This window comes from Psammomys obesus, unplaced genomic scaffold (assembly GCF_907164565.1).
Source record: "Psammomys obesus unplaced genomic scaffold, mPsaObe1.curated_primary_1811, whole genome shotgun sequence".
In the NCBI taxonomy this organism is placed as follows: Eukaryota; Metazoa; Chordata; class Mammalia; order Rodentia; family Muridae; genus Psammomys; species Psammomys obesus.
The window spans coordinates 11968827-11995972 of NW_026593286.1; the positions used below are offsets into that span (position 1 = coordinate 11968827).

The 27146-nt window shown below is 36.2% G+C and overlaps 1 protein-coding gene across 2 annotated transcripts in view; it reads left to right on the forward strand.

Moving 5' to 3' along the window:
* Positions 1-27146, forward strand: part of Cul3 (cullin 3) — a 58000-nt gene that overhangs the window by 11640 nt on the left and 19214 nt on the right. For both annotated transcript variants that reach the window (XM_055616532.1, XM_055616533.1), the window contains 4 exons: positions 5938-6051; positions 20784-20944; positions 22142-22256; positions 23885-24113. In XM_055616532.1, coding sequence (XP_055472507.1) covers positions 5938-6051; positions 20784-20944; positions 22142-22256; positions 23885-24113 — 619 coding nt within the window. The remainder of the gene's footprint in view (positions 1-5937; positions 6052-20783; positions 20945-22141; positions 22257-23884; positions 24114-27146) is intronic.

A 27146-nucleotide genomic window follows, 5' to 3' on the forward strand; every position in this document is an offset into this window, starting at 1 on the left:
TCTATCTATCTATCTATCTATCTATCTATCTATCTATCTATCTATCTATCTATCTATCTGGTTAGTTTGTATTTTACTTTCTTTGATTTCTTTCCCCCTAGTCTATAGCTTTAATTTTCCCATTTTAACACCATCTGTAGAACAAAACCTCAAAAATTCCTGATGGAGTCTGGTTTTTATACATACATACCTACATACATACTACATTTTTTTCTTGTTTCATTTTAAGCCATACTTTACAAATCAGGGTGATGGGTATTTACAATTCTCATGTGATAACTTTTCATTATAATAAAGCCCTTTCCCATGCTGCTTTGCAAATACAGCCAAGTATACTGTTCTTTTAAAGCAAAGGCTAATGTATTAATCAGTGACTTTAAATATCAGGAGCCAGAATTGTGTAAATACTGTTAGAGCAATAGTAGTGAAGTAGTGCGAAAGCCAGAAAGGCTCTTGAAGCCAGTGGTCTCTGCACCTGGATCTTATCAGGGTTGCCTAGGGAGCAGTGTGCATTTATGTGTATTGTCTGCCTTTTGTATTTGGGGTGACCCTGAAATTGGTTTAAATGTCCTTTATTTTCCAGAGAAATTTTACATTTCTAGCAAAATTGAATGGACATACAGAAATTTCCTGTGGTTCTCACTGTCTCCCCTTCGACCACCATTTCTTACAGGGTGGTACATTTGTTTTCTTAACCTATACTGATGCCTCTTTACCACCCAGAGCCCATAGCTTACATAAGTGTGTGCTGATATTCTGTGGCATTAAAGGTATAATTTTGGACATGTACGTAACCATTATTATAGTGTGCTGAATTCTTTGACTACCTTCTGTGCTCTGCCTATTCATCCTTTCACTCTACTGATTTCTTAGTTTTGCCTTTCCCGGAATATCATGTAATTGTAATCACACAGCATGTAGCCTGCTCAGATTGATTGCTTGAATGATGCATTTAAGTCTCTTTTTGGCCTGGTTCTGTATTTCCTTTTACTGCTCAGTAATCTTTTACTGTTCACCTGTGCCACAGTCTTACCTGTTTCATATTGAAGGGAAAGGTTGTTTTTTTTTTTTTTTTTTTTTTGCTTGTTTGTTTTAAATAAAAACTGTTTATTTGCATTTTTGTCAGCAGTGAATAAGAGGCCTATTGTTACACATATTTTCAGTATTGGTTTTGACTGTGTTTTAATTTAGCCATCCTAAGAGGCATATAGGATCACCATATTGTCTTAATTTGCATGTCCCTGGTGGCATGGGGCTGAACATTTTTTCATACCGTTATTTCCAGTCAGTATATCTTTAGTCAGGTACCTTTTGGTGCCTGTTTTAAAAACAGGGTTATTTAGTATTTTTTAAAATTTTTGTCTTGTATGCTTTGGATAATATTATTCAGATAGGTCTTTCTAGCCAGTGGTGGTCTTTTCATCCTCTTGACTGGATTTCTGTTTTTCAAAGGTTTTTAGGTGGTTTTAAATTTCCTGCAAACTGATCACTGTTGTGTGAGACTATGTCATTCTTTTGCAAGCCCAAGTACCACACACAGCTATTAGTTCTCCACTGTTTATTTTGTCCTTCTCATCACAGTTGTTCCCATCTTACACTTAACTTCTGACGTGGTTACTTCCGTGTTTCTTCTTGTGTTGCTCTTCAAATGCCAACTCTTCACCTGGATGAATTTAATGTAAGTTTTCTTTCAGTACATGGTGTATAGAAGTCCCTTTATTCTAGTACTGCCTCTACAGCAGGTTCTGGTCATTTGCTTGCTGGTGAAAAAAAAAAGTAATAGGGATGTTAATGGATGATATTAACAGTATTACTACATAGGTATGTGTTGCTCTGTTCTTCTCAATTTTTGTGTTAATTTTTAAAACAATTTTTAAATTAACAATTTAAATTAACAATTTTTGTGTTAATTTTTAAAATTTGTGTCAATTATTAATTTAATGTACATTTTAGTTTCTGTGTTACCTTCTTTTAAAAATGTTAATTTTAATTAAGATTTTTTCGTCTTTTTACTTTTAATTGTGTATTTGAATAAATATCTTCACTTTCATTACTTAAGGGTAGAAAAATATAGAGAAAACTGTTAAAAGAATTTTCTCAAAGTATAAATAATAAGAATAGAATAACAGCTGTGTGTAAGATACTTCATATTTCTTGGTTAGGTTTTGTGTGAATGTCCGAGTTTTAAAAAATAGCCATGGGGCTGGGGAGAAAAGTTAAGAAACACTCCTGCAGAAAACTTGCTTTGTTTCCCAGCTCCTACAACAGGAGACTCACCACTCCTCTAGGGATTCTAGGCGGTAGTTCTGGCTCCTCTGGGGACTATATGTACATAATGCATGTAACAGGTAGACAACCACTCGTGCATATAAATGGGTCTTTAGCCAATAAAACAATCATAAATGCCTGGTAAAAGCTCATTATTACTGATTGTTAGCATAGTTCTTTGAAAAATAATGTAAATAGAATAATCATTTGTGATGCACATGCTGTTTGATGTCTTTTTAATTTTGCCCAGAAACTTTTTGTTGTCATAGTTTTTTTGTTTTGTTTTGTTTTTTGTAATAACTGTAACAAAACCCATAGCTAAAGCAACATATAGAAGGAAGGGTTTATTTTATTTGGGATTTACAGTTCAGAGGTTTAGGATCGTTAATGATTGATAACGACAGCATGGCAACAAACATGACAGCAGACACGGAGGCTGGAGTAATAGAGGGCTCAGATCTCAAACACCAAACAGGAAGCAGACTAGAAACAGCACATGGCTTTGAATCCTCAAAGTCTGCTCCAGCAACATACTCCCTCTAGTAGGGACACACTGCCTAATCTTATAACCACCAGCTAGAGACCAAGTATTCAAATGCCCGAGAATTATCTTAATCAAACCGCCACACTGATAGACACTGTAAACATTACTTTACTTGAAATATTTGTTAAGCTGTTTTAAAGAATATAAATCAGTACATTTTAGAGAACAAATCTCATAACAACTTACTTGAATTGTCAGTTTTTCATGCATTCAACAAATGTGTTAGGGACATTTAAGAATAATTTTCTTGACTCAGTGGGGCAGTGGTAGGACATGCCTTTAATTCTAGCACTTGGGAGGCAGAGGCAAGTGGATCTGTGAGTTTAAGGCCAGCCTGGTTAGAGAGCTAGTTCCAGGAAAGTCAGAGAAGCCCTGTCTCAGAAAGAAAGAGAGGGAGAGGGAGAAAGAAAGGAAGGGAAGGAATGAATAAATTCCCAAACTGGGGTGATTAAATACAGTTTACATTTAACTTGATTTTATAATAGTTATGGAAATTCACTTAAGTTTTTAAGAATAATTGGCTAGATGTTTTGGTATTTGGAACATAAGACGTTGATATGTAGATTGTTTTTTTGTAAAAGTCTTGCTATGTTAACTCAAAGCTGTCTCTGGAACTCAGGATTCTCTGCCTATGTCTCCTCCCAGTGCTTGGGTTCCAGCTATTTGCCACCACACCTGCCCTGCATTGTCATGTTCTCATTTAACTACTACTCAGAACTTGGTGGTCTGGTGAAGTATATGAAGCTTAATGGAGTGTGTTTCAGCTTGCCTTCTTACTTTTTATTTTTATTTATTGGTTGTTAGCTTCTTTGTATCTGACAAGCCCTAAACTTAAAATACTTACAGAGAGAGAGAGAGAGAGAGAGAGAGAGAGAGAGAGAGAGAGTGTGTGTGTGTGTGTGTGTGTGTAATTCAGTACATTATTTTAGGTCCATTTTGTGGAAGTCTTTGATTAGCATAGCTCTATCACTAACATGTATTTTTCCTCTTTTGATATAGTCAGTGTACTCACAGAGCAACTCTAGGGTCTAAAAGCTAAAATATGCCATATTCTGGGTGTATGATATGTGCTAGTGTTTTCATATTATACATTGGATAGTATGTGATCCCACTATTAAAATCTAGTAACTGTCTTTCTCCTGCATAGAAGAAAAAAAAAATGGGATAGCACTTTCTGTCAAGTCTGACAGTCTGAGTTTAATCCCCAGGACTTACATGGTGGATAGAGAGAATCAATTCCCACATTATTCTGTGACCTCCACATGAACAGAGTGTCACTCACACTCCCAAACACACATCTGTGCATGCGTGTGCACACACACACACACACACACAGTAGATAATAAATAAATGTTACAATGTTATTTCAAAAGTTAAAAGTAAATTAGCCATAATTTTCTCGGTTTTAACTTAGTCTGTTGTATGTTGAGGGTATTTTGTTTGTTTAATCTTTCCTTCTACCCACTTAACAACTGATGTACTATGAGATGGCATTTTATTTACATGCATTTACAAATCAGATTTGTAGATATGTTCGTCTCGATTAATTAATTCATGTATTTCAAAAATACACCATGGCTTGAGATTCTCCCTAACCTGACAATGTTTAACATATGTTCGGTGTTACAAAGTTGTTAATGAGACCTGAGTTTTCCCATGGAAGACTTGTTGTAATTAAGTGTTTGTAGAGGTTGACAGCATAGTACTCTTCTCTTGACCTGTTGAGTTGGTTCCAGGTTCCTCATAGCAGCCAAATTTAATAAGTGAGTTTGGTTAGCTCTCTTGCGTGAAATATACATGTATGTACTGTCCAGCACATCCTCTTCTACACTTGAACTCATCTCTAAGTTACATATAGAAAGTACAGTGCAAATGTTCTAAAAAAGATTGTATGCTGTTTTGTGTGTCAGGCTTTTTCTCCCATATGCTTTTGATTCATTGTTTGAGTCAGTAGATGTAGGACACATAGATATGAATGTCCAGCTGTGTAATTTCAAAGAATTAAATGAACTTGGGACACAGACAGATTACTTCTTCAATTATAAGCATAGAAGAAAGTCTGTTTTCTAGGCAAATAAATAATCTTTCCATTGGGCTGATAGCACAGCAGGAAATTTATACAGAGAAGGTGGTAGCAAGCCTGTAGATTAGAAAGACTTCTAAAGTTGAGTGGTCTCTTATTAGAATTGGATTAAGGCATTTCAGATTTGAGGGAACTTCATGAATATGCTTAGCTGGTTGAAAGTGACTCATAGCTGATATGATCTTCTATATACCTGGCACTGTACTATTTGAGAAAGAGAGGCATTCTGTCACCATGGAGGCATTTAGATTTTAATGGAAGAAACAATAAAGTATGTAGTCAGGTAGCAGAGGATAAAGAAGTAGAGAGATAGAATATAAGCATGATAAAGAACTAGAGTATACCTATATAGAGAGAAATAGATATAGTGTATATATAGGGATTTTTTAAAAATAGTGTAGGTGGGGAAAAGGAGGGAGTAAGAGGCCAGGGAAGACTGGTTGAAATTTGAGTAGAAGAAAGTGAAGTGAGGCCATGCGATTTGAGTGAGCAATGGCCAAGCTAGACGTTTACATTTATTGTGTTTAGAGAATTACAGGCACTGTTCTTAGTACTTCAGTATTTGTCCTCATTTCAATCCTGCAAGAAGATACTATTTTATGTCAGGAAACAAAGGTCCATAGGTGAAGTAACTTCTAGAATCACAAAGCCATCACAGGCCCAGCATAATCCACACTCAGTGACTTTCAGCTTCATACCTGGGGAAGAGTACTAGGAAATTTCATTGAAATGGTAGCTTGGCCAAGAATAAAGCCTGTTCATTGTAAGGATTTGGGATTCAATATTATGATAAGTCACTGGGCATTTTGAAATGACTGGGGGGGGGGGGTGCTTTAGAATCTAGAACTCGAGAGAAATTTGAACAATATGAGCGCATTTGGTAGTCTGCTGTGTGTAGGTTATAGATTAACTTCTGCCTGGCCTATAACATTTCTTTGATTTATAGCTAAGGAGTCTACTTGATTATTGAACAAATATATATGCATGCATATGTATGGGCATTTGTGTGCATAAATAAACTAATGAACTGTTCTGTTACTAGGTGCGAGAAGATGTACTAAATTCACTGAATAACAACTTTCTTCAAACACTAAATCAAGCTTGGAATGATCATCAAACAGCCATGGTGATGATTAGAGACATACTAATGTATATGGTAAGTAGTGTTTTGTTGTTGTTGTCTTTTCTTTTAAAAGTCCAACATTTCAAAACAGTGACTTTCTGTCAGTTTTAGTTGGATGCTGGCTACATCTTTGTTAAAGGTAGTAGTTTTTTTTGTTCCTTTGGGATTTCTTTTTATTTTTTAAGGAGTGTTTTGCCTGCATGCTTGTATGTGCACCACATGCTACAGTGCCCATAATGGTGAGAGGAGGACATTATATCCCCAGAAGCTGGAATTACAGGTAGTTGTAAGCTACATGTGGGCAGTAGGAACTGAATTTAGGTCCTCTGCTCGAGTAGAAAGTGTTCTTGACCACTGAGCAATCTCTCCAGGCCCTGATTGTTTTTTAAGTAGAAATACCTTTATGAAGGCTACCCTCAATCTGTGTAGATGAAGTCTTAATCACTCACATTCATTTAACATTAGAGTAAAACAATGAAAAGGCATGGCTTAAAAAATTGTTTTATTGAGCTAGAGAGATGGGATGACTCAGTGGTAACAATACTTGACAAGCAAGCAAAAGGGCTGGGGTTTGGATTCCCAGAATACATACATTCCCAGTGCTGAGTCGTTGTAGGGGCTCATCTGTTATTTCCAGCTTTGAAAGGTGGTGTTAGGGGTCCCCAGAGAAATCTGCCTAGGTACATTATTGGCAAAATTCTGGGTTTGGTTGAGAGACCCTGTCCCCAAAAGAATGAGGAGAAAGAATTGGACCTCCACAGGCATATGTATCTGCATTCACATGTGGAAGCATGCATATGAAAAGGAGAGGAAAACAATGTTTTCTTACTATTTAACACTTATGCTTCAAAATAAAAATGAAGCTCTACCTAATACCTCTTTCTGAGGTAAAGGTAGTTAAATGACAGCATGAGTTGAACACCAGGTGTTTTAAGTTTATGAAGTTTAACTGTAAATATTTTCAGTGACAGAAATATATTAATATAATCAGTTTTTCTTGTTTAAGAATATGAGCTTTATTGGCTATATAATGTATGTTTCACTTTATTGATGATTTTCATTTTTTATCAGTCAGAAAACGAACAATGTTTTGAAAAATGGCTTGAGAAACCCTTTTTATTTTCTTATTTGCTTGCTTGCTTGTTTTTTAAGACAGGGTTTTTCTTTGTAGCCCTAGCTATTCTGGAACTCACTCTGTAGACTGGCAAGGGCCCAAACTTATAAGCCTGTAGAATGAATCCGGTTTATTTCAGTTTAATTTATTGTATCACTGCAAAATTAGTAACTCTAATAACTTGTAATCCATGCTTTTTTGTTTGTTTCCTTGCTTATGTGCATGAGTGTTTTGCCTGCATGTCTGTCTGTACAGTATGTGCATGCAGTACCTCTAGAAGCCAGAAAAGAGCATTGAATCCCATGAAACAGGAGTTAACGGTTGTCAACCACTGTGTGGGTGCTGGGAAGCAAACAGAGGTCCTCTGAAAAGCACCCAGTGCTCTTGAGCACTGGGCTCTCTCTCCAAACTTTGTTATCTGTGTGTGTGTTGGAGAATTGGAAATAGTAGTTTAGTTTCAAGCCTTTGCCCTCTTCAGTTTTATTTCTAGTTCTTTAATTGTAGTATGGCAACAAAAGCTTGTCCTAGTTTCCTTCACTTAATAGAATAAACAGTTAGGAAGTATTTCAGATTAGAACGAACATGTATATTTTGTGTCTTTCTGCTGAATTAATTCAAGCAAGCTTTTACCTCTGATTTTGTGAGGGCTGCTTAGTGGCAAAGAGGTGAGGGAGATGGTACCTTATTTTTCAAGGATGAAATAAAAGGTTCTCCAAAGAAACCACTTTTTAAGCCTTGCTTTCTGTTAGGTTACAGATTCTTTTTTGTGTGTGTGTGTTAACAATTTAAGGATAAATGAGATAGCACTTGAAAACAAATGTCTGATGTTCAGGTATGAAGAAAGCTTGCTACTCTTGTCTTTTTTGCAGTTTTAGTAAGGCTGGGTCTTTAAATTCAATACCAGCCTTCTAACAGTTAAATAAAACCACTAGGAATTGAAATCTTATTAGCCATGTCTCTTAATGAACTATCTTAAAATTATACTCCTTTTTTTTTTTTAATTGTTTCATTTATTTTCAAAATCAGTGCGATTTCAAGGCTTGTTTACTGGCTCTGCTTCTTACCTGACTATGTCAGTTTATTAATTTGTGCCACGTGTTGTTCATTTCTAAAATGAAAAAAATTACAACTGGGTGCTGTTGGGACTTTGATGAACCATTTATTGTAAAGCATAGCCATAGTAATAAACTCAGTTAAAATTAACTAGTATTAATACTTCTTATTCCTTATTATTTTTGTTAATTCATATAGTAGCACAGTGCTGGATAAATCCAGGTACTTACCCTACCCTTTCATATGTTTAACTGTAGGAAACCTCATACTAGATGGGTCATTGTCAGGATTTGTCCTCTCTCACAGACCTTCTGGCAACCCTCCTCATTGCCTGGGATTTAGATACCTTTTCTCTGGTTCAGGGCCTGTCCTGATCATTGCTCATCAGTCTCACAGCTCTGCCTCTCTCTTCCCTTCTAGTAAAAGATCTTGCTATCTCCCTCTCAGAAAAATGAAAGTATCAGGTAGGATCAGTCTTCCTTCCTTCTTTTTTTTTTTTTTTTTTCCTTTCACCTGTATTAATGCTGAAGGTGTCTTCTGTCATAGGCCAGTGTTTTTGTTTTGTTTTGTTTTTTTAACCTAAGTTAGGGGATCATATCCCCTCCTACCTGGTATGTACCCTTAAACATTTGGGAGTTCTAGTGTTTTTGTTTTTAACTGATACTATCAGCATTAAAGCATGTTCAAACCACTCATGCTCAGGATAAAACTCAACTTGATTTTTCTCGTGGACCACCATCTTCTAAAGTTCCTACCTGCATCTCAGGTAAATGTCTCATCAACAAATGATGAAACTTGGCTCACTCTTTTTTTATATTCACTAACTAGTTAAGCATCTACCTCAGTTTTTGTTCTATTTTGTTCTTACTGGGATCACCATGGAGAAGCCATACATCTTTATGCAGAGAGTACTGCTAATCCTCCTCCTTGATACTTTTCAGCAGCAATTAGTTCAGCTGGGTACACTTTTCTTTAAAATATATTGGGCCCTGGTACTGCGACGAAGCATTCTGTGCCTTCCTTTGCCTCTTCTCCACTATTGCTCCTCCATCTCCTCCTTTTCGTCCTTATCTTCTTCTTACCCTCACAATTTTGCTTCTGTACACAATTCCCAAATTGTATATGTAACTCTTTTCAAAGATTTGTCTGTGTAGTTGATGGCACTCTTTATTGTCTGAAAGGCACCTCAAATTTGGAGTCTTCAAGTGAACTCATAATTGTCATTCTAGTTGCTCATACAGAAACGTGGCACTCAAATTTCTTCTCCCTACATCTTCCATTACTAGAATATGATTTTTCTTATGTTCCTATCTCTTGGTCTAGATCAGTCCTCTTCCATTTTTTGCTTGAAATTTTAGTGTAACTAGTCTTAAAGCACCCACTGTACACTTTTCTGTTCTACTTTACATATTTCTCCCAGAGGTGTTTGTTTGTTGTTGGTTCTTTGTTTGTTTTTCTTAACAAAACAATCATACCACTTAAATTCTCTGGAATTTTATTATCCTCTGCTTTGAAAATCTGTCCTTGTTAAAATTTAACATTTTGAAATTTTTTGTCATAGCTGGGGTGGAATGAGTGGTAACCCACATTTCATCGTTGCTTTTGAAAGGCAGAGTCAAGAAGATCAAGAGTTGAAGGTCATCTTCAGCCCTAGACCTCAAGAAAAATGAACAGTTCTTATTAGTGTTTCTAGTGGGTTTTGTCCTATAGGTTAAAAGTGTGCTCTGTTTGTACTTAGAACTGTTCTTTAGCGACATTTATGGTATCCATTGGTTACTGAAATTTGGAGCTACTATTTAGCATGAGAATTACTTGAATAAAACAACTGTAATCATGTGAATTGTGGGTCTGAAAACTGAGTTCCCTGTGGCTAGGGTGTTGCTAATGCAGTGTGGAAATTCTAGACGGAGCATTGATTGATTCTGGTAGATCATAGTGAGATGGTGAGATTTCATGTCCTTACTTAAAATGTTGTATAATTTTAAACTTAGGAATTGTTTATTTCCAAAATTTTCCATTTAGTATTTGGAGCCACTAAAAGCAGAGCATCAGAAAAGCTGGACTATTGTCCTGACTGTATTGTATGGTTTACCTGCTAGACTGAACTGAGGACAGGGACAGTGCCTGTACAATCATTGTGTGTCATAACATCTAGCCCAGCTCCTTGTGCAAATAGACACATACAAACAATATGTGGTATACATGATCCTTTTTAATTAATTGCCTTTCCTACATGTTTATTAAAATTTTAGATTCAGAAAGAATTATCTTCATATCTCATAAGCCAGAAATGTTTTGTCTTTATGTTCTTCATTCTTCTGTTTCATATTTTTTAAAAATATGTACTGTTCTGTTTTTAATTAAAATATACCAGAAATGTGACATTTTAAAACTAAGAAAAATGTATACATGTTGGAGTGAAGTAATTTTGAAGCATTCTTTTATATTTTTATTAATTCTTTTGAAAATTTTATACAATATGTTTTGATCATATTCATACTATTCCTCAACTCCTCCCAGGTCCTATCCTACCTCCTTACCCACGCAACTTCATGTTCTCTAGGTATCACATCCAGCCTGTGCCAGCCAACTACTCCTGGCTGTGAGTTAAAGATGTTGATGCCATTAAAGATGAAACAATTTTTCCTCTCCCAGCAGTAATAAAGTGCCAGTAGCCCCTCAGTTCAGGATGCGACTTAATGCCTATAACCCCTCCTCCAGACTGGGATTTTTGTGTGGTTTGAGTTTATGCAGGTCGTATGCATACTGTCACATTTGATACACATCTTTGTTGTATCTGGAAGACAGTTTCCTTGAAGTCATTCACCACCTCTGGCTCTTAAAAATCTTTCTACTCCCTCTTTCACATAGATCCTTCAGCCTTTATGAGAAGATTTGAGATTTGCATTACCTATTTCACTGGTGAAGGAATTAAGAGTGTGTAACTGCTTTATTTAAAATCACTTTTTAACATTAATTTTTGCATTTTTGTTTAAGATTTATTTTTGTGTTTTGAGTTTGCCTACATTATGTATGTGTGTGTGTGTGTGTGTGTGTGTGTGTGTGTGTGTGTGTGTGTGTACCTGCTGCCCTTGGAGATCACAAGAGGGAATCAGGTCACCTGTAACTGCAGTTGTGCTCCATCATGTGGGGTCTGGGACCCAAACTGTGGTCTTCTATTATGAGCAAGTACACTTAAATACTGAGCTTTCTCTCCAACTCCACATTTATTGTTTTCTTATGTGCAACTTTTAAAATACTTTGAGGCTGATTGGGGGAAGTTTCATTTTTCTTTTGGATTATCCAGAAAACTAATCATTGGGAAAAGATTTGTAATTTCTTTGAGATAGAATCTCATATAGTCCAGATTGGCCTCAAACTCACTGTGTGATAAAAAAAAAAAAAAAAAAGATGACTGTAAACCTCCTCTTGCCTTCACCTCCTGGGTTCTGGAACTGCGAGAGTATGCCATCATGCCTGTGGTAGTGAGGAGAAAACCTAAGGCTTCCATGTATGGTAGGTGGGTACTCTACCAACTGAGCTACATTCCTAGTCATATTTGAGTGCTTTATATAGTAATGTTATATTTTAGTTATTTGTGTAACTAAACACCTGGTTTAGGGAGAAATTTTATAATTGTTCTGTAGGCTGCCTTTAGCAACTACAGTTAACATCAAAGGAATAGAAAAGAAAATCATTGCTGTATTTGTGGGGGTGGCAACTAGAAGCTGATGACACAAAAGTTGGCTAGAGCACAGGTTTCTTTTACTTTTTTTCCCCTCTCAATATTCTGAAATTTATCTTTATCTTCCTCTTATTAACAGTATACCATCCCTATATAATATGCTTAATATGACCTCTTAAAGATATGTCAAGACATAGATGACAAAGAAAAAAACAAAACACATAAGGGATTAGGGAGTAGATAAAGGAATTAATGGGAAGACAGAAGCATAGTAATGTGCTCAGAAGCCATTACTAGTAATCCCAACCAATACATTCTATGTTGTTCTTTGAAAACTGGGAGCCCAGGAAAGTGTTGATAGAATTTCCAGGATGCTGTTTCCTTTGAGGAACAGAAAGGGTTTTCCTCACATGGATCACAGTAACCTTCCTTTTCACAGAGAATCTCACGAGAGTATTTAGAATTGAATTTTGTATATCTTTTTTTTTTTCAACACATTTTGATCATATTCTTATTTTTCCCAGATCCTACCCACCAAACTTGATGTTTATTTACTGCTCTCTCTCTCTCTCTCTCTAACTTAAAAGAAAAATCAAGTCAAAACAAATAGAAAAACCCCAATAAGACTGCTGCCCCCCCCCCCAAAAAAAAAAAACAAAAAACAAGATACTCTGTTGGCTAAGTTCTGGGTATGGGGCCTTCACTGGAGTGTTTTTGATATAGCCAAGTGACACTGTTGGAGAAAACTGTTTCCCTTTCTCAGTGGGTATCAATTGCAAATAGCTTTAGATAAGGGTGGGACTTTGTGTCCACTACCCTTCTCGCTTCATGCTGGGATTCTGTCTGGTTTGAACCTGTGTGCAGGGCTTGTACTTAGAGCAAAAATTTCTGATTGAAGTACATGGAATATTAATTTGCTTTGGAGTAGAGTCCTACCAATGTATGTGAGAAGTTTGAAGCAGTAAGAAAATGCTTAATGATAAATTGAGTCCTGCTTTTACATTAATTTACTTATGTAACCCTCTGGATAAGCCTGTTTTTCCATATCTATAAAACAGATTTATTGTGTAAGAACTCTGGTGCTTTCTGCAAGTCAGAGAACTCTTAGTGCATGGTTGGAATTCCTGGATCCTCTCCTAGAAGTAGTTATGTGTATGTTCATATACCACACAAGACTTGCTTTTATTTGCATGGCAAGGAGCATGAAGCCATCTGTAGAATCTGCTAAGGATATGCTAGTTAGATCATTAAAATTTCAGGATTCTTTTACCTCTAAAGCTTTGAACTATTTTAATACTGAAAGTGAACAGCAAGATACAATGTCTGGAGAATGAGGAAAAGGAAGAAAGCGGGGAACATGGGTAGATTGGTATTAAGTGGATCACAGTTTAGGAAGTCTTAAGGTTAGCAGCTTTGTGCAACAAACAACACATCTCAGTGACAGTAGAGAGTCTATTTAATGATGGCTGACAATACTTTCATAGTCTGTATCGTGGGCCAGGCACTATTTTAAGCAGTTTATCATTTAGTCTTTACAGTATATGTTTTAGAGTACTAAAAACAGTTAAGCAATAAAAATACTTCCTGAGTATATAACAGTATATCAGTCTTATTACATAACTTTCTGTTATACACTACTATGTATGTATACCCAGCTTACACATTGAATATTATTGTTTCCATTTCGTGGGTATAGTAAATTTAAGAATTGGGGTTAGAGGAATTATCAAGATTATTCAGTTTCTACATAACCAAAGTAGCTGATTCCAAGTCTCTTCATTCTATGCCTCTGCTCTTTGTCATTTTATAGTCCCACTTTAGAGGTTATATTGTAGACAGTCATACCGATCATCTCAAGTGGTAACCCAGAGTTGAATGTTTATTCACCTTTGTGTTGTAATGACAGATTCCGTAAAGACTAGCTCTGTTTTCCAGTTCCTTGTTTCAGTCAGTATTTTTTTTTTTTAAATGTAGAAATTTTGGTTTCCCATACCTAATTTGGCAATGATGACAAAATCTTTGAAAATAGTTTTCTTGCTTATGTTGAAAGTGATAGTAAGTCTCACTTGAAGAAGTCAATTTCCAAGATCAGTTATCCTAAGTTACTTAAAGCCATCATGGGAACACTTAGAAGCTCTAAAACCATGATCACCCTGTCAGTTATAGCATCCATTTACAAATTATAAGCCTATTGCCAATTAAAAAAAATTTTTTTAAGAGTGGCTTGCTTTAATTATCAACTTGACCCAAAAATCAGCTAGGGAGACTCTTGGTGAGAGGTCAAGGTAATTGAATTAGCCTGTGGACGTGTGCATGGGGGAGGGGAATGCCTTCATAAGTAACTGATGATGGGCAGACCCAGACCCAGTGTGTAGAGTACTATTTTCTCACTAGAGGGTTTTGAATGGAAGAATTACAGTCAAGCAAATGAACATGCATGCAGTCATTTCTCCCTGTTCTGAGCTGTGGATGTTGTATGACTAACTATTTGAAGTTCCTGCTTTGACTTTCTTCACAGTGATGGACTGTAACCTGGAATTAATTTCCTTTCTGCACTAACTTGCTTTTTTTTATAAGAGTATTTTATCACAGCAGCAACAGTGAAACTAGAACATGCATGTTCTAAAGCAAGTTCATAAAGCAAGTGTTTTGGTCAAATTTTTTTAATGTGGATAATGTGTCTCAGTATTTATTTCAAATAAAATTTCTTTTGTCTGCTCAAATGTCAACAGTCAGGAGAGAGAGCTGACTGGGAATGGGAGAGTGCTCCTCAGTTACCTTTCTTTGTCCAGGATCGGAAGTGAACTTAATCCCCCACAGACTTGCATGGCCAGATGCCTGTCTCTCAGTTAACTCTAGATTCTGTGGGGTTGACCATTAACCAGCCACCACAGCCATATGACAATATTTGGTTGTAATTTTAAATATCCAGTATTCATTTATACTTTAATTATTGATACTTAAATTTTTTTATATTTGTTCTTTTATTGTTTTTTTTTAATTTTTTTATTTTTAAATAATTTTATACATTCACTTGAATCCCAGCTGTAGCCCTCTCCCTCTTTCTCTCCCAATCTTCCCCTCCCTCCCTCATCTCCTCCCAGCCCCCTTCCACTGAGTCCACTGAGAGGGTGTGTCCTCCTCTCCTTCCATCTGGTCCTAGCTTATCATGTATCTTCAGGATGGTTGCAATGTCCTTATCTGTGGCCTAGCCAGGCTGCTCCTCCCTCAGGGGGGGAGGGGAAGCTCATGTGTTCACGTCAGAAACAATTCGTGTCCCCCTTACTAGGAAACCCACTTGGATACTGAGCTACCATGGGCTAAGTCTGAGCAGGGATTGTAGGTTATATCCATGCATGGTTCTTGGTTGGATAAACAGTCTCATAGAAGACCCCTGTGCTCAGATATATTTGGACCTTGTGGGTTTATTGCTTTTTTTTTTTTTTTTAGACTTGGTTTAGGTTGACAATTATGTTTTATTACCTGACCCATTAGCTACAGATTTACATATAGTCCATTGTTAATTCAGTGGTTACTATACCAGTTACAGTGGGCATCCTTGACAGTCCTAAGGGTTTGTTGTTTGTATTTATTTACTTTATTAGTTAGTTATTTCATTCTTGGGTTTTTTTGTTTCTCTTGTGTATCCTTGGCTGTCCTGCACTCCCTTTGTAGAACAGGCTGCCCTCTAATTCACAGATAAACACCTGCCTTTGCCTCGCAGAGTGCTCGGATTGCACCGCCATCGGGTCTTATTTATTTGTTTGTTTGGTTTTTTTTATTATTCACTTTACATTCACTACACTTACTGCAGCCCCCACCCTCTTCCCCTCCTGGTCCTGACCTCACATCCTCTTCTCCCTCTTCCCCTTTACCTTCTCAGAAAAGGGGAGCCCCACAAGCACAAACCAACACGCCCTAGCACATCAGGTTGCATTGGGACCAAGCGCATCCTCTTCTACTGAGAGGCCCAACAAGGCAAATCCACCTAGGGGAAAGTGAGCCAAAAGCAGGCAACAAGAGTCCATATCAGAGACAGCCCCTGCTGTAATTACTAGTGGACCCTCATTAAGGCCAAGCTACCCATCAGCTATATATGTGTAGGGGACTTTGGTTGAGTCAATGCATGCTCTTTGGTTGGTGGTTCAGTCTCTGAGCGCCTATGGTCCTCGGTTAATTGACTCTTGGTCTTCTTGTGGGGTTCTGGTCCTTTCTGGGTCCCTTTGTCCTTTTCCCAACTCTTCCACAAGACTCTTCTAATGTTTGGCTGTGGGTCTCTGCATCTGTTTGGATCCAATGCTGGGTGGGGCCTCTCAAAGGAGAGCTATGCTGTTCTGTCTGTAAGCAGAGTATCGTTTAATAGTGTCAGTGGTTCTCTCTTTCCCATGGGGTGGGTCTGAAGTTGTGCCAATCATTGTTTTTGGCCATTCCATCAGTCTCTGATCTATCTTTATCTCTGTATACCTTGTTTGTAGGGCAAATTTTGGATCCTAGGTTTTGTGGGTGGGCTGGTATCCCACTCACTCCTCTGGACATCCTACCTTGGTGTAAGAGGTGGTCCCTTCTGTCTCTATATCCCCTGCTTCTAGGAGACTCAGCTAGAATCACCCCTATATCCTCCCAGGAGCCTACACTGTCTGAGGTCTCCAACTTGTGCCAGAAAATATTTTCCTGAGTAAAGTAACAGAAGACCCAGAAAGACACACATTTATGTACTCGCTTATAAATGGATATTAGCCATATAGTACAAGATAACCATTCTACAATTGACACATCCAAAGAAGGTGGTAATGAGGGCCCAAGGGAAGATGCATGAATCTCCCTCAGAAGGGGAAATAAAATAGACATCAGAAGTGGATGAAGAGAGAACTGGGTGGGAGAGGTGAAGGGAAGGGGAATGAAGGAAAGGATCTGGTATGGGGAGAGTAGGGGTGGGAGGTGAAAGGGCTGGGAGAGAGAAAGTGTTTTGGATTTTTTTGAAGCCACTTTCTGAATAAGGTAAGGGTCTTAGAACACTGGCTTCCTGGGTGTGTGTCATACCCTTCCTCGACCACTACCTCCTGACCCACCCGTTAACAGTATTTAAACATTAGAGTCTAAGTTATGTGTTGCTTTTTGTTGGGGGAGGGCAGTGTTAATAATTGTGGATTGAATGCTATTATTGTGTGTGGAAAACTGAAGGCAGAGGATGATACCTTCTTCCTTTTAAAGAAAGTTTAATTTTGATTTAGTAGGCTGACAAACTAGGAGAACATGATCTAGTGTAAATTTCTTTAAGGCCTTATTAGTGTTAACATGTTTTTAGTTTGTCGGATTTTTTTCCCCTTTGAGATCTCAGCTGAAAGCCCTAGTTATTAGTCATGCTGTTTTCCATATTGCCATGCCTGACTCTTAGACTGCAAATCTACCAGTTAGCCTCTTAGCATTGTATTCTCTTTGTTCTCTTGTGTTTTGGATTTTTGGTTTGTTTTTGTCAGTAACTGCCTAAGTCCTGCATGGCTTAGTTCTGGAAATCTGGCTGGGGCTAAAAGGGAATACAGAAAGGATATAGACACAGTTGTGGAAAAGCTGAGATGGGATGGGCCTTGGGTTCTAATGGAGACCTATTACCAACAGCTGTCCAGAAATTCAGCATTTATATTTTGTGTCTGAATGGAAAAAGGCAAGTGGTTTAGCTAATCGCATCTTGGTAGGAGCTTCATGTAGGGGAGTAGTCTCAGACTGCAGTCATTTTAGAGCAGAAAGCTCTGGTTGTTGGTTACACTCTAGCATTCATTCACACTTGAACCAAAGGAAGTCTTTGCCAATTCCCGTGGGTCTGAAGTATTGGGGTCCTTGACATGGCTGTGTTAATGTCAGCAGCACACACTCAGGTAATTAGTTTATGATTAACAGAGTTTGGTGGTGTTTCTTTCCTCTTCAGAGACTTTGCCTGTTTGATAGCCAACCCCCATGTACTAACCTGTGACATTGTGCCTGACTACTCAGGGGATACAGTGACAGTAAGTGTGTTAGTGCTAGTACTTAGTGCTGTTCTCATGTACTTGCTGCTCTTGGTTCCCGTAAGTCCAAGTTGCAGTGATGATTTTAAACAGTGGTGTCGGGGGATTGCTGGTGGGGGTAGTGATGGTGGTGGTTTAGATTTTTTAAATTATGGCAAACACCATCTTACAGAATTGTTCTTGCTTCTTCCTCCTCCTCCTAAACTGGAACTCTACCCGTTACCAACATCTTTCCCAGTACCCAATTCTGCTCTTTGCATCTGTGATTTTAATGCATGTAAGTGGGGCAATACAGTATTTGTTCTTTTCTGCTTAAGAGCATGCTCTCCCACATTATGGACTATGAATACTTCATATAAACCACATTTTGTTTGTCTCATCCATTCATCAATGGCCATTTTAATTGTGACTTTCGGAACTTGTGCTGCTGTGTTTATTGGAATGCACATACCTTCCTGGAGTCTTGCTTTTTGTATTTTGGCTGTATGCTAAGAAGTAAAACTGCTCAGGTATAGGCTAACTCTGCTTTTCAATTTTTGACAAACTTTGATGCTAGTTTCCATAGCTACTGCCCTACAGTATTGAGTTCAGCTCACCAGCATTCTGAGCTCTTGCTTTTGTTTTGTTTTGTTCTGTTGAGTTTTTATTTATTTGGGTTTTGGGGGCAGTGTTTCTCTGTGTAGCCCTGGCTGTCATAGAACTCTGTAGACCAGGCTGGCCTCAAACTCAGAGATCTGCCTGCCTCTGACCCGTGAGGGTTGGGATTCAAGGCATGTACTACCACACCTGACTTTAGTTTTTATTTTAATAATGGGCTTTTATTTTAAAATTTGAAAAGGAAATGGTAGCTTTGGCAGTTGTTTCTATTGTTAATACTGCAAATGGATGCTATTTGAGGTAGATGTTTACAGATAAGGAAATGGATGTGAAAGTCGTAGATATTAAGTGGCAGAAATAGGACTGATTGAAAGAAAGGCTTTATGCTTCTTGGATCAGTGTTTTTGTTTTTTGTTTGTTTGTTTGTTTTGTTTTGTTTTTTGCCTGTATGTATTTCTGTGTCTCACATTTATGCAGTGCCGGTCAAGGCCGGAAGAGGGCATCAGATCCCAGGACTGGAGTTACAGATCATTATGAGCCATCATGTGGGTACTGGGAATTGAACCTGGATCATCTGGAAAAGCAAGTGCACTGAGCCATCTTTCCGGTTCATGAATCAGTGTGCTTAACCACTGAATTATGTCACATGTTTTCTGTACTCAAATGAGTCTAATAGAGATTATTTCATAATGTTATTTTTTTCTCCCACTCATAAACGTTTACTGTGGGGAACAGTACATTTTAGTATGATTTGGTACAGAAATGGGGTTTTCATTTATCTTGTATTTTGATAGACAATTCCTGAGTGAAAATTACAAGATTTTTTTTCTTTCAACAACTAGAATATTACATATTTTAAAATATATAACATTGTTTAAAAAACACTTCTCTTACTTTTTGGTAGACAGTATTGCTTTGGGATTAAGCCTGTTGATGCAAATTCAACCATATTCTGATAGACTAGCTACAAAGAACTTAAGGGGCATTTTGTTGTTGATGTATGGGTATATGCCACCCCCCTAGCACCTGTTTAATCTTGAAAGCAAACATTGTTCAAAATGAACACTAGATAGAAATGCTAGAACTTAAAATTTCCTCTTTTTTTTTTTTTTTTTTTCTTTTTTTTTTTTTTTTTTTTTTTTTTTTTTTTTTTTTGCACTGATTAATTACTTCGTGAGTCTGTAGCTACTTACCATGATTTGTTTTCCTGTAATGTGACTTTTAATACCATTTCTTGAGTAGTAATGTTCCTGGATTTGTTCCTGTCCACCAGAGGATGCTTGGGCAAGGAATAGCTCCTAAGAGAGAACTACAAATAAATTTAAAATGTGGTTTATGAAATGTGGTTTATGCTGATGAAATACATATTCCTTTATTGAACCTTCAGGTATTTTTTAGAATATTTTATATTTCAAATATCTGAGCTTGGGATTTTAAAAGACAAGTTAAAAGCAGCGATTTTATTTGTGCTCTTTGCAGTAGATATTTCCTAGTATTGGATTTAAACATAACTGCACTTGGGCCTAATCCTGAGATGTCAACATTTAAAAGTAGCCCTTAATGTGTTACTTGTCTCTGGAGATGATTTTTAAAAGGAGTCCTGGCTCCTTTTAAGATTAGTAAAGGGTCTTTTTAAATTAACTTGGAAACATCTGCGATTTGAATGATTAGAACTACATTATTACTGCACTACATAAAATCAGGGTAGTTAACAAAGGGAGATTACTACTAAAGTATAATGTGAAAATGTTCATGTCCACCTCCAGGCTTAATTCCTTAGTGTGAACAAAACACTTGACATTGCCACTCAGCAAATAATGTCAGTGTGTCTCCTTTTACTGTCTACTGTTTCACTTGAAGATCTTTGAACTTGTTTAACACATGCATTTGATACATGGTTAAGCAAATTACAGCTTTTGTCTTACTTGATGATAATTAGCCATACATGTCAAGCATTTGCTATAAATGATTATTACTAATTTTATATAGCTACACTTAAGTTTCTGAGGTGCTGTTTATACTTTGATTGGCTCTTCTGGTATGTCTCCTTATAATAATTGTTTAATGTTCTCATATGCTTATAATGTAGGTGAAACAGAAGACTTCTTGCAATTGCCGGTACTTTCCATTTTAGCAGTATAATAGTTCTTTTAAATTTGTTTCAGTAACCGTGGTGAATTGTAAAGGTTTAATTTTACATAACTTCAGAGGTACTAGGAATTTCCAAAGTGCTTCAAAAATTTTTATTGTGGGTTGTAAAAATTATTTTATATTTACAACAATTTTGCTTAATATTATTTTGTTTTAACTGCAGGACCGTGTATATGTACAACAAAATAATGTAGAAAATGTCTACAATTTGGGATTAATAATTTTTCGAGATCAAGTTGTACGTTATGGGTGTATTAGGGATCATCTTCGGCAAACTTTATTGGATATGATTGCCAGAGAGCGGAAAGGAGAAGTTGTAGACAGGTATATGATTTATCCTTACATTCGGTTTCGGTTTTTCATGTTTATATCCTAAGAAGTGATTGCTGTCATAATTGCATTAAAACCATAAAAATTTACTGTTCAGTACTTACTAAAATCTTCAAAGGCTTTTACTGTTTTTAGTTATCTAGAATTTGAGGACATCATCTTAAGCGTATTTATGTATTTATTGATTTATGTATTTTTAATAAATTAGCCTTCCATTTTGGTTTTTTTCCTACTGTCACTCGTTTCTTTTTGCTATGTAATATAACATTTTAGTCTTTTTTCCTCTTTAAAGCTCTTTTTAATTTTTTTTCCCCTTCCTTCTCTTACTGTGTTTATTTTGTATTCTTTCCATTACTGAGAATTGAACTTAGGACCTTGCTAGACAAGTGTGTTGCCAAAGCTCCATCTGCAGTCCACCTTATTGTATCGTAGAAGCAAGGTCTCAGTATGCTGTGCAGACCAGTGTTGAACTTCTGAACTCATGCGTTTCCTCTCTTCCTCAATCTCCTCAGTAGCCTAAACTATAGGCATATACTATTGTGCCCTGGCAGGCTTTTGTCTTTCACTCTTTTTTTTTTTTTTCCTTTTCTTTTTTTGTAGAAAAAATACTGAATGTGGCCTAAAATACCCCAGAACTACTTCCGAGTCCTACACTCTCACTTTTCTTGACTTGACAGTACCATTTTTGTGATGTTACTGCTAGAGTGGCTTGGAACATGTGGAATTCCTTCTCGTTTGGTTTCAGAGGATCAGTGAGCTAATACAGTTCCCACTGATTGAGCTTAGTGTTTAATCAGGATTGTTCAAAACCCATTTATTAAAAAAATCTTGTATCGCCTTCGTATTAGCTATAGGTTATCCTCTGGCTTACGAACGTACCTGTCTACCTTTCCCTCTCCAGTCACACCCACTAAACTACCTCTGTATTTTTTTTAAATAAAAACTTTGTTATCTTAAACATACTTTAAAATTTTTGTATGGCAAGGTAAGGATAACTAGATAAATAGCTGTATAATCAAGATAGGATTTTTGATTTAAATTATTCTGTATCCATATTTTTGAATGACTTTTCTTATGAAAGATTGGTTACTTTGATAAAAGTTAAATGTTGTAAAAGTATTTCTCAACTTTTGAATATTTTACATGTCTTTAATATATTTGACTGTCAAGTAATTAAACTTTTTTTGACAGAGGAGCAATAAGAAATGCTTGCCAGATGTTAATGATTTTAGGTCTTGAAGGAAGATCAGTCTATGAGGAAGATTTTGAGGCTCCTTTTTTGGAAATGTCTGCAGAATTTTTTCAGGTAATCAGTGACTGTATTGATAAATGCTCTTTTATGATGATCATAACATTATTCAGTGTAGTTTATTAATTTGAATATTGTGACCTGTTTTAGTTAGAACTCATTGGAGAGGGGATGCTACCAAAAAAAAATATATCTTTAGAATCCCTACTTCATGTTCTGACACACCAGTGAGGTACTTAATAATAATTGAAATTTTTCCACTTTAAAATTGTGTGTTAACATAAGCTTAAAAGTAGCCTTAAGACTTTACTGTATTTATCTAATTACTATAAATTCACAGGCAACATAACCAATGAAATCTCTGCAGGCTTCTTAGCTGTCAGTTAATACAATAAATATTAGCAATGTATCTGATTTCATATGGCATATTTGCTTAACTTAAAGGGTACTGATTAGGAAATTGAAAGCTGACCTCAAGCAAGCAAAATTGTTTTTTAAAATCACATAACATCCCAAACCAATAAAATTCTAACAATAAGGTCCTATTAGAACAAATTAATGATGAATATCGTAATAACCCTGAGTGCTGACAGATGTTAGAATAGCTATAAGATACTGATAGCCAGGCATCCTTCCTTAAACATCAACTGTGTTTTACAGAGGAAATGTAGTGGTGCCCAACTACAGTACAAAGTTTATACTCTGATAATAGGATTTTTAAAATAAATTAATATAAAATTACTGTTAACTCAGTTTAGAGCCATTAGATGTGTATTAAAATAGCGCTTGATAATTTACTCATCAACATAAAAAATACGGAGTTGCTGCTTTCTTCCAAATTGGTTTATAGCTAGCCATTACGAAATTCTTTGTGGTCCCGCTGGAGAGGCTAGGTCATGATTTATCAGTTTATAGTATTCAAAGCAATGCTTATTTTTTAATAATATATCAGCTGGTTTTAGTGCTAATTTCATCTCCAAAAGATACTGCAGTTATATGCATATTACAGGTATACCTAGAAACACAATGTTTATTATAAATAGAGATGTTCTTGCCAAGATTTTTGTTTAGTGTGTTGAAGTCTGTTCTTAGGAACTCGATTTTCTACTTTTGCTAAGTAGAAAATGTTACTTATTTTTGTATAACATGTCAATATGTCTTATGTAATTCTTAGATATATTGTTTAATGCTGCTATTAGGTAGTTTAAGATCTATTGGGATGACACTAGTAACTCTGAAACCAGTAAGGCTAATGTTTAACAGAGATGATTATTAGTTATTTAAAACTTCTTTTTCTCAAATTGCATATATGTGTACTTTAGGCTTGGGAGCGGCGTAGTAGGAGAACTTCAGTAGTGATGGTATATCAGCAAAGCTTATGACAGACATAATGAATCTTTCCAGCTACAGTTTGCAATATATGGAATGCCCTGTTCTGACTTGGGTCAAGTGCTTAAATTTGTATATTAGCAGATCTTTAAAACACTGTTGATAGATAATGTGTTAATTTAGTTGTATGTCAATGCTTCAAAGACCAAATTAGACTAAATGAATCTGTGTAATAAGAAACTGCATGAAATGTCCTTTAGTTGTTAGACTACTTGGTGTGATTCATTGTAAATGCTATAGAAACACTTTTAGAATAGAAACACATTTTTAATTAAATTTTTAAAATTTAATTGCAGATGGAAAGCCAGAAATTTTTAGCAGAAAACAGTGCTTCAGTATATATAAAGAAAGTAGAAGCTAGAATTAATGAGGAAATAGAGCGGGTGATGCACTGCCTTGACAAATCTACAGAAGAGCCCATTGTGAAGGTTGTTGAGAGGGAACTCATTTCCAAGCACATGAAAACTATTGTAGAAATGGAGAATTCTGGGCTAGTACATATGTTGAAAAATGGAAAGACAGAAGGTAAGTGTTATCAATTAAAGATAATTCTAACTTACGAATCTCAGTTTTCAAAAAGTTAGCACTATGGTGAAGTTAAAGCTTTACATTTTATTTTTATGAAAATGTTACATATTTCTGGTGATTTCAGTGGTACTTCCCACAACCCCTGCTTTTTACATTTTGTTAAATACCAGTGAGTTTGAAAGTTTTCTAGACTCACATATGTTCTTATAAGGTTGATGGGTGTGAGTGTGTCCATCTGTCCGTCCTTGTATTCATATTAGAGTATTTAGAAGAACTAGTAGACAAGTTAAAAAGAAAACTTAGCACTTTTGAGATAATGCATTTAACGATAGCAGTCATTGTTAACTTTAATTCACCGTATTTGTCTTGAGATGTTGTGAAAATGATTGGTGTAAGAAGTTCTCAGTTTCTGGTGCTTTGCTTTGAAGCGTTCATTTTATATGCCAGTGATTTTTTTTTTTTTTTTAATAGCCATCATTATTTTCCTGCTTCTTTGAGTAAATCTTAGCAATGTTTCTTGCTGGTTACTATTCAGAAATGTACTGCCTCTTGTATGAGCTAGATAAGGGATGAAAAAAGTTGGAGTTTTGTTTTTTTATTTGGATTTTGGTTTTGGTTTTCCAAGACAGGATTTCTCTATCTAGCCTTTGCTGTCTTCGAACTCACAGCAATCCCTCTGCCTCTGCCTCCCAAATTCGGGATTACAGGTATGCATCACCATGTACAGCTATTTGTTTGTTTATTTATCTGTCTATCATAATTACTAAGAGACAAGTCACAAAGCCAGAAGAAGAAAACAGGAAACAAGTTAGAAACCTGCCACAGAGGGCCTCTGAAAGCCTCTGCCCTGCAGACTATCAAAGCAGATGCTGAGCCTGATGGCCAACTGATGGGCAGAGTGAATGGAATTTTATGTAAGAAGTGGGAAATAGTAAGAGCTGGAGAGGACAGGAACTCCACAAGGAGAGCAACAGAACAAAAAAATTTGAACACAGGGAACTTCCCAGAGACTCATACTCCAACCAAGGACTATTCATGGAGATAACCTAGAACCCCTGCACAGATGTAGCCCATGGAAGTTCAGTGTCCAAGTGGGTTACGTAGTAATGGGAAGAGGGACTGCCTCTGACATAATCTGATTGGCCTGCTCTTTGATCACCTTCCCCTGAAGGGGGGAGCAGCCTTACCAGGCCACAGAAAGAGGACAATGCAGCCACTTTTGATGAGAACTGGTAGACTAAGGTCAGAAAGAAGGAGAGGAGGACCTCCCCTATCAGTGGACTTGGGGAGGAGCATGCATACAGAAAGGGGGGGGGGTAGGATCGGGAGGGGAGAAGGGAGGGGTTTATGGGGGGATACAAAATGAATAAAGTGTAATTAATAAAAAAAAAAAGAGACAAGTCACAGAAGGGAGATTAGATCAATATTAGCAAGAAAAGTCATCCTCTTAATCTCTAGTGGAATCTTTGACCTTTGTTTTTAGTTAGAGTTAAATATATGGCAAGTTCTCAAAAAACTATACAGATTGATTGTTTTTATTAATGTGGGTGCTTTTTTTCTTTTAAAGAAGAACTGTTTTTGTAAATCTTTTTTGAGAAAACAAGTCTTCCAGTTTATTTGCCATGACTTTGAAAGTACAGTAATCTTGGGTGCTTGTCTAATTCAAATATTAGCATTTTTCAAAATTTAGTTTTACTGCATTTATTCAGTGTGTGTGTGTGTGTGTGTACACATACACACACATGCTTGGAAGTCAAGAGAACAACTTATGGAAATCTGTTCTCCTACTGTCCTGCCATCATGAGTCCTGAGAGTTGAACTCAAGTCATTAGTCTTGGCAGCAGGTACATTTACCTCTGAGCCATCTCACAGGCTCCATTGTGCAAAGGTGTAGATAACAGATATTTATCTATTTTTTCAGGCTTGTGTGAAAAAATAGACACTGACAGTGAAACCAAAGCAAAGATCTTGGCTTTTTATATAAACTACATTATGGAAGTTGAACTTAGGAGCGGGGAAATGTTTGAAATTGCTAGACGTGCTTGACTTGACAATAATTCAGAAGCTGCATGGAGACATGTTTTCAATATGTTAGGTATACCCATTATGACAAACACTCTAAATAGTAGAATAGCTACTTACCATGTATAATTTTGTTCTATTTAGTTCTCATTGTTTTAGTAGGTAGCAACCTATGATTCTAAATTAGATTTTTAAACTGCCTTTAACTTCCTTGCTTATGAACAGCTGTTGGCAGACAGTTTCATCATTCTTAATTCTCATAAATCAGAAAGTGAAATAATAGTTCATTTACTATAAATAAGATAAATATATATTGATCATTAGATACGTACAGCAGTATGAATAAGTTCAAGTGATATCTTGCATTATTACTCATTTTAATTAAATATAAAGACATACATAATTTTTGAATGCCAGATATTTTCCCATTGTTTACATTTTCTGTTATTCCATATTTTAACTACAGTAAATGAAACAATACTGTGAGGTTACATTGATTTAATATAATAGAGCTTAAATGTACAAATAAGTAAAACTTACAACATAGGAACAAAACAAAACAGTTTGCTGCAGGTATTTGGCACGCAAAGATTTCTGTAGTTTACTAATTGCTGTTGTACTTTGTAGTGACTTTAATATGAGAAATTTTGATTATAATATACCAAACACACAAATTACCCATATATAGGTTATGCTGGAATGTATTATAGATAGGAGCTTGTATTGATTTAACCTGTGATTGAGTCAGTGAAACAAATATTAACGACCTCTTGTGTAAGCTGTGCTCATTAATTTTAAAATACACCATTAATTCTAGGTACTAGTTGGCTTTTATAAATAAAGTCCAAGGTAGACAGAATATGGTTTGTCCTTCAAATCTGGGATGTTAGCAGTTTAAAAAAAATAAATATATGAGGATTGATGGAAGTTTTTAATATCCATAAAGTTTTATTTACACAGTCACCGTCAGTCATTCATGCTTTTTCTTTGAATGCTTGCTTACTGTGA